This window comes from Malaya genurostris, chromosome 3 (assembly GCF_030247185.1).
Source record: "Malaya genurostris strain Urasoe2022 chromosome 3, Malgen_1.1, whole genome shotgun sequence".
Taxonomy (NCBI): domain Eukaryota; kingdom Metazoa; phylum Arthropoda; class Insecta; order Diptera; family Culicidae; genus Malaya; species Malaya genurostris.
Genome location: NC_080572.1, coordinates 7,033,156 through 7,047,843, shown reverse-complemented (window position 1 = coordinate 7,047,843; position 14,688 = coordinate 7,033,156). Strand labels below are relative to the sequence as shown.

Sequence of the window (14,688 nt, the reverse complement as noted above, 5' to 3'; positions counted from 1 at the left end):
GAGCACTTAACATGTACACTGTGGTACCGAGTGCGGCCCTGTCTCGGCAGTGCATCGGTCAGTGAGAGAGTGAATGGAGAAAGGGTTTGTATGGAATAAATAAATAGAAACATACGTTATTAAATAAATAGAAACATACGTTATTGAAGCAAAGCAAAGTCTTGGCATTACATTCCTTTTGTGGAATTTGGCCTTTCAACAGACTTCGCAGCCGATTCTTAGCGTACAGAATCATTGCATGGCTAGTACTATGGATCCTACTGACACTAAGAACCCTTCCAGGTCGGGGCTCGAACATACGACAACTGGGTACGTTATTGAACACATCTTAATAATATTAAATATCACATTACCAGCTCGATTACTACATTGGAGACGAGGTAAATCGGAAGAGGTAAGTAAGTAGGTAAAGAATGATATAAAAGAAATGGTTTTGTAAAATGGGGTTTGGGAAGATAAAATTGAGGTTATATTAACATCAGTCTGTTTTGATAGGCTATTTTTCTCAGCCTGCCGGTGAGCAGAAACCAAAAATCGTCGCTGGAAGCGATAGGCTACATGGTAGCAACTGCTTAGATAGCAGTGGTTCAAACATTGTCGCTGGAAGCGATAGGCTACAGGGTAGCGACTGCAAAATAGCAAATATATTCGCTGGAAGCGAAAAAAGAGAGGTTGTTTACTTCACCAGAGTTGGTGGACTGCTTTCGTAACAAAGTTACGTCTGATAGCTGTAAGCAGAAGATTCCTTGGTGAGGATAAAGCATACTTGGTAGTATTGAACATATATATAATATAGCCTATGTTGTTTAGGATCAGCCAGTTTCACAATGGAAAAATGGGAAATTCAACCATTCAAATTTAGGTCATTTCCCCGCAATATCGTCCGTAATGAGTGGATTAAATACAAGCGCAATTTCGACTATATAGTAGCAGCATCTGGAGAGAAAGATAAAACACGCATTAAAAATCTATTTCTGGCTCGAGCTGGACCGGAACTGCAGGAGGTTTTCGCTTCTATTCCCGGTGCGGATGTGAGAGAAGATAAGGAAAAAGGCGTCGATCCATATTCTGTTGCGATACAAAAACTAGACACTTACTTTTCTCCTAAACAGTATGAAACGTTCGAACGGAACGTTTTTTGGACACTCAGGCCAAGCCAAGACGAGACATTGGAAAAGTTTATGCTACGTAGTCAGGACCAGGCCAGTAAGTGCAACTTTGGCAGGACAGCACAAGAAAGCAGGGCAATAAGCGTAATCGATAAAGTGATTTTATTCGCCACGAGTGACCTGAAGGAGCAACTTTTACAGAAGGATTCTTTTGATATTGACGAAGTCGCAAAAATCGTAAGCTCATACGAATCAGTGAAACACCAAGCACAAATGATGAATCGACCATCTCTTGGAGGGACAGAGCCATCCGATCCTAGCATTAATGAAAGAAGCATCAATAACATTTGCAACGATCCTCGCAATGAATGTATGAGATGTGGGAAAGGGACCATTTCGCGAATGATCCCAAATGCCCTGCACGTGAGAAAGAGTGCATCAAGTGCAAACGAATCGGTCATTTCGCTGCTCGGTGCCGAACGTCAGCTGTAAAGCGGGAATATACGGAGGAACATAGACCAGGACATAGCAAAGATTTTAAAAGGCATCGGGTACACGAAATTGAGACAGCGGCTGAAAGAAAAGATCAAAGTTTTATATTCAGTGTGAACGATGGAGGTGAATTTTTGTGGCTGAAGCTTGGTGGAGTGACGTTGCAACTTCTAATCAATTCTGGCTGCAAGAGAAATATAATCAACGAGAAGGCGTGGGAGTACATGAAGAACAATGGCGTGCAAGTTTGGAGCGAGGAAAAGCATTGTGATGAAGTTTTTCTGCCTTACGGTAAAGAGGCAAAGCCATTATCCGTTCTTGGAAAATTTGATGCGAAAATTTCGGTCGAAGATAATGTAAAGATCATTGAACAGGTAGCTACATTCTACGTCGTTATCGGAGGCCAATAATGTTTATTGGGCCGCGCCACAGCTATGAGTTTGGGTGTTCTGGTAATTGGGCTACCGAGTACACATGGAATCAGCATGATCGAATCTACATGTAATCGAATCTAGGAATGTAATGCCAAGACTTTGCTTGACTTAATAGCGACATAATAGAACCTGTCGTGGGCGGTTGTCAGTGGGTCTCGCCATTGGCAACGGTGGTGAAGGATAACGGAGATCTTCGTCTTTGTGTTGACATGCGTCGTGCAAATGCAGCAATATTGTGCGAGCGCCATATTATGCCCACAATTGAGGACTTTCTACCACGTTTTACATCGGCTAAATATTCCAGTCGGCTGGATGTTGAAGAGGCCTTCCATCAGGTGGAATTGAAGGAACATAGTCGTTACATAACAACTTTCATAACGCATAAGGGTCTTTTCCGAAACAAGCGACTGATGTATGGTATCGTCATCGCTCCAGAATTAGTCCAGCGCATTATGGAACAGATTTTGAGTCGAAGTGAGAATACTGACAATTTCATCGGCGACATCCTTGTTTTCGGCAGCACTGAAGATGGGCATGATAAGGCTTTAAAACTAGTTCTATCAGTCTTGAGCGGACACGGTATTCTTCTAAATCAAGAGAAATGTTTGTTCAAAGTAAACAACCTTGACTTCCTGGGACATACTATTTCTCTAGATGGTATAAAGCCCTCGAATAGTAAAGTAGAAACATTACAGCAATTTCGTATCCCAAATACAGCAGAAGAAGTTCGGAGTTTCCTTGCTCTCGTTACCTACGTAGGGCGATTCCTTCCAAATCTGGCGACAATTACATCTCCTCTCCGTGAACTGATTCGATCAGGCAGTAAGTTCTACTGGGATAAGGAACAACAAGAGTCTTTTGCAAAACTGAAGGACTTGATTAGTAATGTTCAACAACTGTATTTTTTCGATAATAATCTCCGAACAAGACTAATAGCTGACGTATCGCCGGTAGCCCTGGAAGCTGTACTGGTTCAATTTGAAGGACCAACGGATTTCCAGCCTCGCCCTATCGCTTACGCAAGTAAAAGTCTGACAGCCACCGAGCGGAGATATTGCCAAACCGAAAAAGAGGCGTTAGTTTTGGTATGGGCAGTAGAACGGTTTGCGATATATCTGTATGGAAGAACTTTTGAATTGGAGACGGATCATAAACCGTTAGAAGCAACCTTGTGCTCGAGTTGAAAGATGGGTGTTACGCCTTCAATCTTTCTCTTTTGTCATTAAATACCGCAAAGGATTATCTAACGTGGCTGACCCCTTATCTCGGTTGGCAGTAAACCCACTGCCCGAAACCGGAAAATAAATTCATGGTGTTAGCGGTAATGGAATCCGCTGCAATTGACGTGCAAGAACTTGAAAACGCGACTAACTCGGATGTAAACTTACGCATTGTTAAACAATGCTTGCGTTCCGGTAACTGGGATAAAAATGAAGCTAAATCGTACTTGCTTCGTTGGCGATATACTGGTTCGAGGAAATAAGCTCGTCGTGCCTACAGCGTTGAAAGCGAGGATGCTTGATATTGCCCATGAAGGACATCCGGGCTAGTCTATAATGAAGCGGCGACTTCGCGATCGAGTATGGTGGCCCGGCATGGATAGTGATGCAGTGGCTCGCGTGAAAGCATGTGAAGGTTGTCGTTTGGTTGGGTTACCTACCAGACCTGAACCGAAGAGTCGTCGCCCGCTACCGTCTGGACCATGGATTGATACTGCAATGGGTTTCCTCGGTCCATTACCTTGTGGTTCGTACCTTTTTGTCATCATCGATTACTATAACATAGTCGCTACAAAGAGGTGGAAATAATGTTCAAAATAATGGCCAGGGACACAATCTGTAAACTTGACGAAATTTTCACTCGCCTAGGGTATCCTCGGACAATAAGCCTCGACAATGCCAAGCAGTTCGTAAGTACAGAGTTAGATTTATACAGCAAGCTTCACGGGATCATATTGAACCATTCAACACCATATTGGCCGCAAGAAAACGGTCTCGTCGAACGGCAAAACAGATCAGCGCTGCTATAGGCAGAGATTGGAAAAAAGATCTACATGATTATCTCATTATGTAAAAACGCCTACCGAGCTTATGTATGGCTACACGATTCGATCAAAGCTACCAGCTATAGGAGATATCGAGACTGCTCCACAAAACACAGATTTCCGTGACCGTGACCAATTATTGAAAGAGAAAGGAAAAGAGATAGAGGATTCACGCCGTCGATGTACTCGATCTTCAATTGATTTAGGTGACACTGTGCTTATGCAGAACCTAGTGCCAAGCTCTAAGCTGTCCACAACTTTTAACCCGAGGCGATACACAGTGGTTTCGCGATCTGGTCCTCGTGTAACGGTTGAAGACCCTCAGACGGGAAAATCCTACGACAGAAGTGTCGCTCACCTCAAGAAGATTATCGAGCTCGAGGAATTATCGACTAAATAGCTCTGCGATAGCTCTGAAGAGGAGGATGGTACCGTGGTACCGAGTGCGGCCCTGTCTCGGCAGTGCATCGGTCAGAGAGAGAGAGTGAATGGAGAAAGGGTTTGTATGGAAAACACACGCGGCTAAATAAATAGAAACATACGTTATTGAACACATCTTAATAATATTAAATATCACATTACCACACAGAAAGAAATAATGAAATTTACACGAGATGTAAATCAATAGTAACATGGAATAGACATGGATTGAATCGAAATTTTGATTGAAAACCTTCATCGATGCAAAACTAAATTGAATTGCATTGCATTTTTAATGAATATAACTGTATCTTTCAATTAACACTTATTTTGCGATTAAATTGCATTGAAACGTACAGAATTGTAAAGTAATTTTAGGTTTAACTACCTGCTCTAAATATGTGCATGAAAATAGATGTAAATTCACAAAATATTTTTATCTGTGCAGCTCGATTACTACATACATAATTCATGTCACTGAGCATCATATTCAAAAGGAAAGAGTTGATCTCATGGGAGGTTATCGTATGAAATCAGTCTTTGTTCTGAAAGATTTCATTGTATTACTAATTATAAATTTACATTCGTACAAAATTTTCAACAGTGTTGCTGTATCTTAGCGTATTTTATAATGGCAGTCCCAAAAATTGGGAAAATCGTTTGTATGCGCTCTCCATTGAGTTGTGAAATGTTTGTTTGAAGGTGGAGCATGAAAAAATCCGGAAATACGAATAATGCTACCAACAATTGATTCGATGAACAATACCAACTTCAAGATTTTCTTTTCTTTTTTTCCACGTTTCACAAAACAATATTATTTGGTTCGACCAAAGAGGTGTGTTTCAATGTTAACGAAGGATGCAAGTTCGAGTAATAGGTAAGTAAGACTATTTCTAGGTTTTTATAATAAATTAAATATTTATAAAAGAAATCTTTTTATATTCTGCAATGAATTATTTTCTCGTGACCATCATTTATCTCCTCATATATACCTATGCAAACTCAACCTTAATTTTTTTCGTATCCGAAATACTAGATAAGCCCATCAACAATTGCACTGAATAAACTGTTCTGAGAATACCCATTCAACTATCGTAGCTTATGAATGAATTTTTAAACTGAATACAAGGATTTCCTGGAATCGACTATGATGTACAGATAATGAATTTCATTCAGTAGATGCTTCGGTATAAAATAAGTAATGGACTTTGTTAAAATATCAGAGCCGCTTGCGAATCAGTCCAAAGATACACATTTCGAGGATGAGATCTTTGGCGCTTGTTTGTCTTCTATTCTGTTTAACTAATTCCCTACCTAGAAAAAATAACTGTAATAGTTAGTATATTTCACTGGAACCCTTTGATCATTTTCTATATCTATCGAACAGATGACTTCAACAGTGAAACTAGAACTGGTAACTACGAAGGTGACTTGTTATTAAATGAACGTCAAATGGACACAATAAAAGCTGGACGTGACCCATTATTAACCGAAGTGGATAAATGGATTAACAACTTGGTTCCGTATGTGATCGATGCAGAATACTTAAGTAAGTATTTTACAGCATCAAATATTATTTGCGGAGAAATCGTCAACCAGTATATTTTTTAGCGTCGAAACACGCCAAACTCGTTCGAGATGCAATGGCAGAAATCGAGGAAGTGAGTTCCGTTCGATTTATACCGAAAACTACAGAGCACACATTTTTAGTGATTTCCGGTGAACCAACCGGATGTTGGGCTACACTTGGACGCAATCGGGGCTTAAATCGCATGAATATTTCACCGACCGAATGCTTCCGCCATGGAAGTATTCTTCATCAATTGCTTCATGTGCTAGGTTTTGTTCATCAAACCAACTTTTTGGATCGAGATTTTTACGTTCACATCAATTGGAATAATGTTCGAACGGAGTTTGCAAATGCTTTAGAGGTTTACCAAGCAGCATCGGTGCCGGACTTCGGAATACCATTCGATATAGACAGTGTAATGAATTTTGGTTGGACACACTTTGCACGTGATGGTCTGCAGACAATTGTCCTAAAGGTAAGCATATTTTATTTTCGATAGAGAAGGGCTCCTCTAGTACGCAAAGAATATTATTTTCGTAGAACCATAATCAAACATTGGGACAACGAGATCAGCTCAGCGTGAAAGATATTAAAAAATTGAATATGATGTATCACTGCGGGTGGTGTTAAAAATCAATTGGAATCCGTACCCAGATATTACAATGCGACGAATAAATGGAAATGAGAAAATATAAAATATATGACATTATGTGGGTTCGTCGAGTTTTCTCCGGACCTAGAGGTGAATGTCTCCATAAGCTATTATTTGAAATATTATTTATTCTGTCCGATCACACATTTTATTACAGACGTCTTACCTATTAGAAGCAAACCATATTCTTCGTTTTGCCTAAATTTACTGACTAAACGGAATTCCCTTTCAAATTAGACCAAATATATCTGATCGATTTACACGGAAAATTACTAGAGCAATACATTTCACCGTTCTACGAGTAACACCAGATGTTTCTCTCATTTAGCCTCGGCCCTCATTTTCCACGGTGTAGTTATCTCCTTCGCCAGTTATCGCAGATCTAAACATTTCCTTTCGATAGCACTCTCATTGACATAATCATAATTAGATCGATTCAACTGGAATGGCATTGTTCATCACAAACAAAAATGGAGTTTTTTGTTATCAGAGTGTTACCATCGGAACGGAACGAATAGAACATCTCGAGATATGCAGAGCTTTTAATTTTACAATAACCCGATATAAAAACTGTGTTCACTGATACATTTTGGCTCACTAGTGGTTCGGATAGGAGTCCAAAGAAAATGATGACTGAGGTATTGTTATTGTTAAGCTTCGTGGTGAGTTGTTTTGGAGCTATACCTAGACCCGATTTACGTATTGTGGGCGGTAAGGATACGACTATAAAAGAGCACCCTTATCAGATTTCGTTGCGACATTCCGGAGCTCACAGTTGTGGCGGGTCCATACTTAATACAAACACCATTCTAACGGCAGCACACTGTGTGAATTAGTGAGTTGCCGAAAAGGTTAAGAAAGCAACTAGATACAATTACAATAACGATTGGCATTTTAGTCCCCATGCAAAACCCAACGAGTTCTCGATTCGTGCAGGTTCTACATTACGGAATGAAGGAGGCCATCTGGTTACGATCGATGATATTTTCATTCATCCAAAGTACGATGACTGGACTTTGGAATGGGACATTGCTGTACTTCGATTGGCACACAGTTTGACGTTCAGTGAATCGGTTCAACCCATCTTACTGCCAAGCAGGTTGTTCAAAATACGCCAAGGATCTTTGGCTACAGTCACCGGCTGGGGTGGACTTAATGTAAACATACTTGAAGTGGACGAATGAATTGAATTCTGATGCAGTTTTTTTTTCAGTACCAAGGACCAAGTACGAACTTTTTGCAAAAGGTGTTTGTACCGATCGTAAACACGGTAGCATGCAGTAAGGCCTATGCGAATTTTGGAGCTATTCTCCCATTTCATTTATGCGCTGGTGCTGCCGGTTTCGATGCTTGTCAGGGTGATTCCGGGGGCCCGCTGGTTTACGATGGCAAACTGATTGGAATTGTGTCCTGGGGCTACGGTTGTGCATTCAACGGTTATCCAACGGTCTACACTCGTGTTTCAGAATTCATCGATTTCATCGAGGAATATTTATGAAACGAAGCATTTCTGCGAGTTGTTATTACGTGTCGGAATTTCAAGTAGGATAATAAACGTGTTTCACTTCTGTGATACTAATATAAGAGTTTTTATGTGATGTACGAGGCATCTAGGAAAAATATAAAGTTTATATCTCGACTCTGAATGATTTATATATAATACAAACTTAACATGCGAACGATCCCGCTTGAAATATTTATCTATTTTAGAAGAAATACCATTCTAACTCGCATTTCAACAACATAATAGCCATCATTGCTAGCCGCTCTCATCACCAGGTGAACAAAATATTAGAGAAAGAGGAAACACTATTACTTCTCTGTTGCTTACTTAACGGAAGGACGAAGACTCAACAGACTATTCCATAAGCGTCGAGCAGTTGTTACAGTCGAATGCCGAATAAACTGCTGAGCAGACATAAAGTTAATGCTATTTGCATATACATTTATTGCACCGAAATGCTATGTCTAACGTGCCGGACGAAACGAAACTACGCCGATTGTAGTTATTTAGGGGTTTTGGTACCGCATGGATACCGGTTTTGTGCTAAGAGCACATAACTCTTTTCTATTTCTATGTTAGCGATTTATGTTGAACCTTTAGGTGGCGTTAGAAGTTCAAAATAAACTGCTGATGCATTGATGAACCGAAGGCAAATCGAAAAATGGTCGCTATTTTGTTTATTCTTGGTGGAACTATTTAATTGTAGTTCCGACCATAGTCAATTCGATAGAGAATATAAAACTGTTTTGCTTTTTGCTTTCCGATGAATGGTAACCCAGAATTAATGACACCCACTAACAAATGGAACGAATTTGAGCAGTTGTTTTCATAGCCACCATATTGAAAAAACAAAAAGAATTTTTTTAATGAAATTTTATACATGTACTTTTAAAAGTATAGTTTTGAAATATTATTCAAATATTAAGCGGATATTAAAAAAAAAGTTTTTGGAAGAACCTTGCCTTAAACACATCGGATGAGTGACCGAAACATTTTAGAGTCGAGTCTTCAATTGTACAACTTACCAGCACTTCGTGACTTGTCGTGAAGAGTCGATGGCGTGCAACCAGAACAACGATACTAAAATCGTTCCAGCCTTATGAAATGAGTATTCTCAAAGGAGTGTAAGCAGAAACTTTCGTATTTCATCACTGATAATATCCCTGTTGGCATTTATATTTTAGATACCTAAGTTCACATCCTCATGTGTATTTGTAGCTAAGATTGTGCTGACTCACGCTTCTTGCATTCTCAAATATTGAACTTCTAAACTTTTGTAAACGCAAATATTCAAAAATGTTGGATAGCTTGAAACAAAGGTTTTTAAAAATAAGTATTGCAATATTATTAAAAAATATGTAAGTAATTGTGAGACATGTCCTAAACAATTTTATTCTTCTAAACAAGTTTGAGAAGATGAAAATGTTAAAAAAAATTCGAACTAGATAATTGTTGAAAATTAACATGTGTAATGTATCGTTTTGAATTCGGTTTCTTCCTAATATACCTGAATAGAATAAGTTCTCAATCGAATTTGTTTCGTAAATTGAACCGCACATAAAATGAAAAACGAAAATAAAGAACATTGTCAAAAATGACATTTTACTTCTTATTTCACATTTTTGTAAAACGTCCGCTCTGGTAAAAAAATATCGACATTATAAGTGTCCCTAAAGAGATCAACTCTCCGAACATGCTTGAACATCGTTCAATCGCTAACAAAAACCACAAGGTATTGGAAAACGAGCAATTGAATATTTACGATATTCTTCCTGAATCTGATTGTAGTAACATAGAAGAAAATTCTTTAAAAATCCTCAAAATGGATGCTTTTTGTTCTGAGAAAAAAAACACACAATCCATGCCTCCAGTGATGATCTCCGACTTTAAAGCATTCAGTGTTCAGCTTTCTACCTTTCTACTTTTCTTCCAAAGGAGGAGGAGAATGTCGAGTCTTGGTTAATGGATTGGAAGATGATGGACGTGTTTTTCGGTATATGTCTGAGAAGCATATGACATAAAATCCAACAGACCTTCCAAAGCTGCCTTGAAAGGCTTATAAAATGAACAAAATAAAAAATAAATAAAATGAACTAGCAGAATTGCTTGGTTTTGCTTCTTTCAAAGTAATACTTATGAAAAAGAACAAATGGCATTACTAAGCCACGCTCTGGGATCTTCCAAAAACTTTATCTAATACACTTCAATCGAAGTGAAGCAAACAATTTGAAAACTTTAGAAAAAGTACGTTTCATGTTCTACGTTAAAATTCGTTGGGAATATTATTAACGACATAATGGTATTGCAAACATAACGAATTGTCGTCGTTGTCAAGACCTCGCCCATGGTACCAAAAACTGTCAACGGTGTTTTAATTGTGGTAATTCGCATTCCAAAGACGTCTATCCAATGAATGAAACCACTGATGAATTTTCATGTTCTAATTGTGATGGAATTCATAATCCTATTATTTGAATTGTACTGTCAGGGAAAAAATTATAAATGCTTGCTCACTTAGACAACAATGAGTCAATTCAACGATCCTAAATTTACAGAATATATTTGAAAATCAACAAAATGATTGAAATTCCACACCTGGCTTCTAATGCACTTATTTCTTCGAAAGGTAAATTGACAAAAAACAGGTACGCCTACCACTTCGTCTTCTAATGAAAACTATTTATGAACAGGTAAATCTGTTCCGTCATATTCTTCATCGGGTGATAGTTACGCTAGCGTGACAGGTAAACAACTACCTATCACTAATTCGTCAATCCCATTCGCTTCTTTGAACAAAGTCGATCGCTTTTCAATGTATTTCATGTTGGGTGGCAATTTGCCAATAATAATGTGATGAATTTAAAATTCAACAATGATGTTAAATAATTATATAATTGGAATGCTAGATCTTTAAAATCGGTTGAAGAGGAATTTTATAATTTTCTCAAAATTCATATTGCTATTGCGACAGAAACATTTCTTAAACCAAATGTCAAATTGAAAAGCAACCCACCTTATGTGATTCATCGAATTAACAGGTTTACTGGAATGGGTGGTTGAGTTGTTATTTTTTCAAACGGCAAAACAAACATAAAATTTTACCTTCTTTCAACACTAAAGTTACCAAAGCTTGGTAATCTAAATTGGAATCATTAATGGAATCTATTTCATCGCTGAAAAATTTTGCAATTACAATGCGCTGATGAACAAATAAATTTCTTTAAAGGCGATTTGCAAAATTTCACAACATATGAACGCTCTAAATTTTTTGTATTAGGAGACTTAAATGCAAAGCATGTTCAATGGAATTGTGGGCAAAATAACCGAAATAAAAAAAACTTCATATTCAACTCTCCTGGTAACTTTTAAATTCTTTATCCCAGTAATCCGACCTGTTTCTTTTCCGTGAGAAACCCTTCTACAATTTAACAGATCAAATTGATATTGAATTGATTACTCATGCTGACTTTGACTAAGATCATCTTTAACATTCAGAGTTTCCAACGAAGCTAAAACTAATCCAATTAGTCTTATATTAAACTATCATATGGCTAATTGGTTTGAATATAGATCTCTCATTGAAAATCATGTAAATCATGAAATTATTTTGGAAAATTCAGCGGATATCGACACAGCAATGGATAATTTGAATCATTAGATGATCGAAGCTAGGAATCTTTCAGTTCCCAAAGCTTCTAACTAAAACTAAATCTAAACTTAAATCTTCAACTGCTCATTCGTTTGAAGAATGTTTGTTGAAGACGTTAATATTGATTGTAGTGATCCTGCTATGAAAACCATAGCTAAGCATTTACAAAAAGAGATTAAATATAGGTTTATTCTATTACGAAATGAAAATTTTGCTAATGAAGTTGAACAAATTAAACCACACTCTAATCCTTTCTGGAAACTGTCTAAGGTTCTTCAGAAACGAATTCCTGCTCTCAGGGAAGGAAATCAAATACTCAGTTCGAGAGTGACCACAATTTCAATTTGAACGTAGTGAGTCGTATTGAAAATGAAGTTTCCACTGAATTATGATCAAATTTCAACTCCAGTATTGACACAAGATGACGAATTTTGATGAAATTAACTCAATCATTAGGAAATTTAGAAACATGAAGTCTCTTGGTAATGATGGAATTATTAAAAATCTTCAGACTTAAATTTTTCAACAAGTGTTTTTCATTAGCTTACTTCTCTAAGAGATAGGAAAACGCTAAAGTAATACCTATCCTCGAACCCGATAAAAACCCAGCAGAAACATCAAGTTATCGACAAATTAGTTAACCTTTTTCTATAAATCAACTTTTTGAAAAAAATATCTTATTGAGAATGATGTCTCATATAAATTAGAATTATTTTTTTTACCAGAGAATTCAACTACTCATCAACTTGTAAGAGTAACGAACTTGATTAAAGCAAATAAATCTTCTGGGATATCCACTGCAGTTGCTCTTCTAGACACAGAAAAAGCATTCGACAGTGTTTGGCCTGAATTGCTACCCGTACGAGCAGGTGTTCCTCAAGGTTCGAGCGTCGGTGCCGGAGAGCTCGGATCGGTCGGATTGGCCTAGTGCGGATAAACCTTGATGAGGGAAGGCCGCGAACGGGTGTTCGGGTAAAAGTGATTATCTTCGGAGAGAGGGATATAACAGGTCTCCGCGTCTTTTTTCCCTCGTTCAGTTACCAGATTCTTTTAGAATTTTATGGAGTCGGTTGTGAGCCTGACTGCAATTAATCGTTATTTGAAAGATTTTATTCAGCAAGTATACTTAGGTAAAGATAGGCGTTGTTGATTAGCATGCCGAGATTAATGTAACATAAACAAAGTGAAACAACGTTGTAATATAACCATAATGATGTTATTGATTCCCTTAAAGTAATGCTCTAAAAGTGATTGAAAAATAAGCTTCGTCATTAATGATTGTTTTCCGAATTTTACTTTTAGAAGAAAAGTCGAATTTTGCGGATTATGCCAAATTATTCTTCCTTTTATTTTAATTTTTTACACATTGGTACATTTTGTTCAACTGTCTGATATCCTTGAAGCTTAGTTTTTCCCGTTGTCCCAAATCAACATTTGCATCCTGTAATGATTAAACATTTTCAATGCTCACAAAAGTGAGTTTCAACACAAACCTACCAATGCTTTGATCGTTTGCTTTCCATTGGCACTGAAAGCCCACCCGCTGCGGTGCATTATACTGTCGAAGTCATATGGTATTCCAAAGTCGACATATTCTCCGGGACTAGCTTTGTCCAAATGAACTAAATCATGGCTGTTAATGTTTTCCGATACCACAGAAACGTAAAAATCTCGATCTGATCGGCTGCTGGGATGACTGAAACCAAGCGTACACAGAAAGAAAAGATGAAACTTACACGACATGTAAACCGATAGTACTATGAAATAGACATCAGTTGAAACGAAAATCTGATTTAAAACCATGATTGATGTAAAATTACATTAAAATTAATTTATTTTTCATTGAATATGACTGTATATTTACAAATTGCTTCGTTTTGTAATGTAAATTTCCATACAATTGCCTGCTCCAAATATGTGCATGAAAATTAATGTAAAATCACAAAATATTTTTATCTGTGTATGCATCAACTGATGCAAAATGGCTCCTTTCGTCATGCACCCACGAGGATCTAAATTTAAATCCTGTGCACCACCGAGCATTCCCAATGCAGACCAACAGCCGGACTTATACAAACTTATGATGACAAAGTTTTTGTTTGAGGCATCGCGTTCCACAAAACGCACGCAGCTCACCTCTTGTATTTCATTCATAGCTTCTCGTATAATATTTTCCTGTTCTGATGCTTTTGAATTTTAGAAAATTAAAATGCTTTTTTATCCGCCAACCAATTTTTTTATGCTGAATACTTACTGATGTTTCCCACCAACAAATAGGGAACAGTGCTTTGACTCCATGATCTTATAATACCACGAATACCAGTCTCGGGATCAACGTCAGTGTTAAGAACTAAATCACCATGCGTTTTGCGACTGATTTCTTCGTACCGATGATATAACAGTCCGCTAGTGACAAATACCCAAAAACTCAAAATGTGCAGTCCGACTTCTAAAATCTGTGTGTAAACAGTAATGCAGTAAAAGTAGATTCCATTTACTTCCAGTCAAAAGTATGAGAGTACCTTCATGTTTATTACGGAATGATCTTCAACAAGATTCAAATTATCACTGATTGGTGTCTTAGGCGAAACACGCAGTTTTCATCTGAATTTATCTGTTTATCTTATGATATGAGTTTTATTTGCACGAATTGTTTATTCGGCGAACAATTTTGTTTATTAGGCATATTGTGATTATAACCATTGAATACTATCTACCGCTATTCTTCCGATTTTTTTTTGAAACCAGACTGCTATTAGTCTCGGTCACTTGGTGCTAGTATTTTTTTCCTTATATTGTTTCGTCAAACACTTC

At 37.6% G+C, this 14,688-nt stretch overlaps 3 protein-coding genes across 3 annotated transcripts; 2 read left to right on the top strand and 1 right to left on the bottom strand.

The window, feature by feature from the left end:
- Positions 1-5,733: 5,733 nt before the first annotated feature.
- LOC131438454 (seminal metalloprotease 1-like) lies at positions 5,734-6,775 on the top strand. Its single transcript, XM_058608482.1, has 4 exons — positions 5,734-5,828; positions 5,887-6,048; positions 6,111-6,544; positions 6,610-6,775. Exons 1-4 carry the CDS (start codon positions 5,762-5,764, stop codon positions 6,697-6,699), a joined length of 753 nt encoding a protein of 250 aa, XP_058464465.1. The 5' UTR covers positions 5,734-5,761; the 3' UTR covers positions 6,700-6,775.
- Positions 6,776-7,326: 551 nt separating this feature from the next.
- On the top strand, positions 7,327-8,360 carry LOC131438133 (trypsin-1-like). Its single transcript, XM_058607952.1, has 3 exons — positions 7,327-7,556; positions 7,620-7,878; positions 7,935-8,360. Exons 1-3 carry the CDS (start codon positions 7,348-7,350, stop codon positions 8,217-8,219), a joined length of 753 nt encoding a protein of 250 aa, XP_058463935.1. The 5' UTR covers positions 7,327-7,347; the 3' UTR covers positions 8,220-8,360.
- A 4,635-nt stretch (positions 8,361-12,995) lies between these two features.
- On the bottom strand, positions 12,996-14,549 carry LOC131438697 (zinc metalloproteinase nas-14-like). Its single transcript, XM_058608874.1, has 5 exons — positions 14,397-14,549; positions 14,129-14,330; positions 13,818-14,060; positions 13,372-13,586; positions 12,996-13,315 (listed from the first exon to the last, which is right to left on the bottom strand). The coding sequence occupies exons 1-5, from the start codon at positions 14,400-14,402 to the stop codon at positions 13,226-13,228; spliced, it is 756 nt and encodes a 251-aa protein (XP_058464857.1). The 5' UTR covers positions 14,403-14,549; the 3' UTR covers positions 12,996-13,225.
- Positions 14,550-14,688: the final 139 nt, after the last annotated feature.

Excerpts from the sequence above, each read along its gene's own strand:
- LOC131438454 (XM_058608482.1), top strand. The coding sequence starts at position 5,762 with ATGAGATCTTTGGCGCTTGTTTGTCTTCTATTCTGTTTAACTAATTCC. Across the intron at positions 5,829-5,886 it reads CCTACCTAGAAAAAATAACT|ATGACTTCAACAGTGAAACT; the intron begins GTAATAGTTAGT and ends TCTATCGAACAG. Across the intron at positions 6,545-6,609 it reads TGCAGACAATTGTCCTAAAG|AACCATAATCAAACATTGGG; the intron begins GTAAGCATATTT and ends TTATTTTCGTAG.
- LOC131438697 (XM_058608874.1), bottom strand. Across the intron at positions 14,061-14,128 it reads TTTGTTGGTGGGAAACATCA|CATCAGAACAGGAAAATATT; the intron begins GTAAGTATTCAG and ends AAAATTCAAAAG. Across the intron at positions 13,316-13,371 it reads AGCAAACGATCAAAGCATTG|GATGCAAATGTTGATTTGGG; the intron begins GTAGGTTTGTGT and ends TAATCATTACAG.
- LOC131438133 (XM_058607952.1), top strand. The coding sequence starts at position 7,348 with ATGATGACTGAGGTATTGTTATTGTTAAGCTTCGTGGTGAGTTGTTTT. Across the intron at positions 7,557-7,619 it reads GCAGCACACTGTGTGAATTA|TCCCCATGCAAAACCCAACG; the intron begins GTGAGTTGCCGA and ends TTGGCATTTTAG. Across the intron at positions 7,879-7,934 it reads CCGGCTGGGGTGGACTTAAT|TACCAAGGACCAAGTACGAA; the intron begins GTAAACATACTT and ends TTTTTTTTTCAG.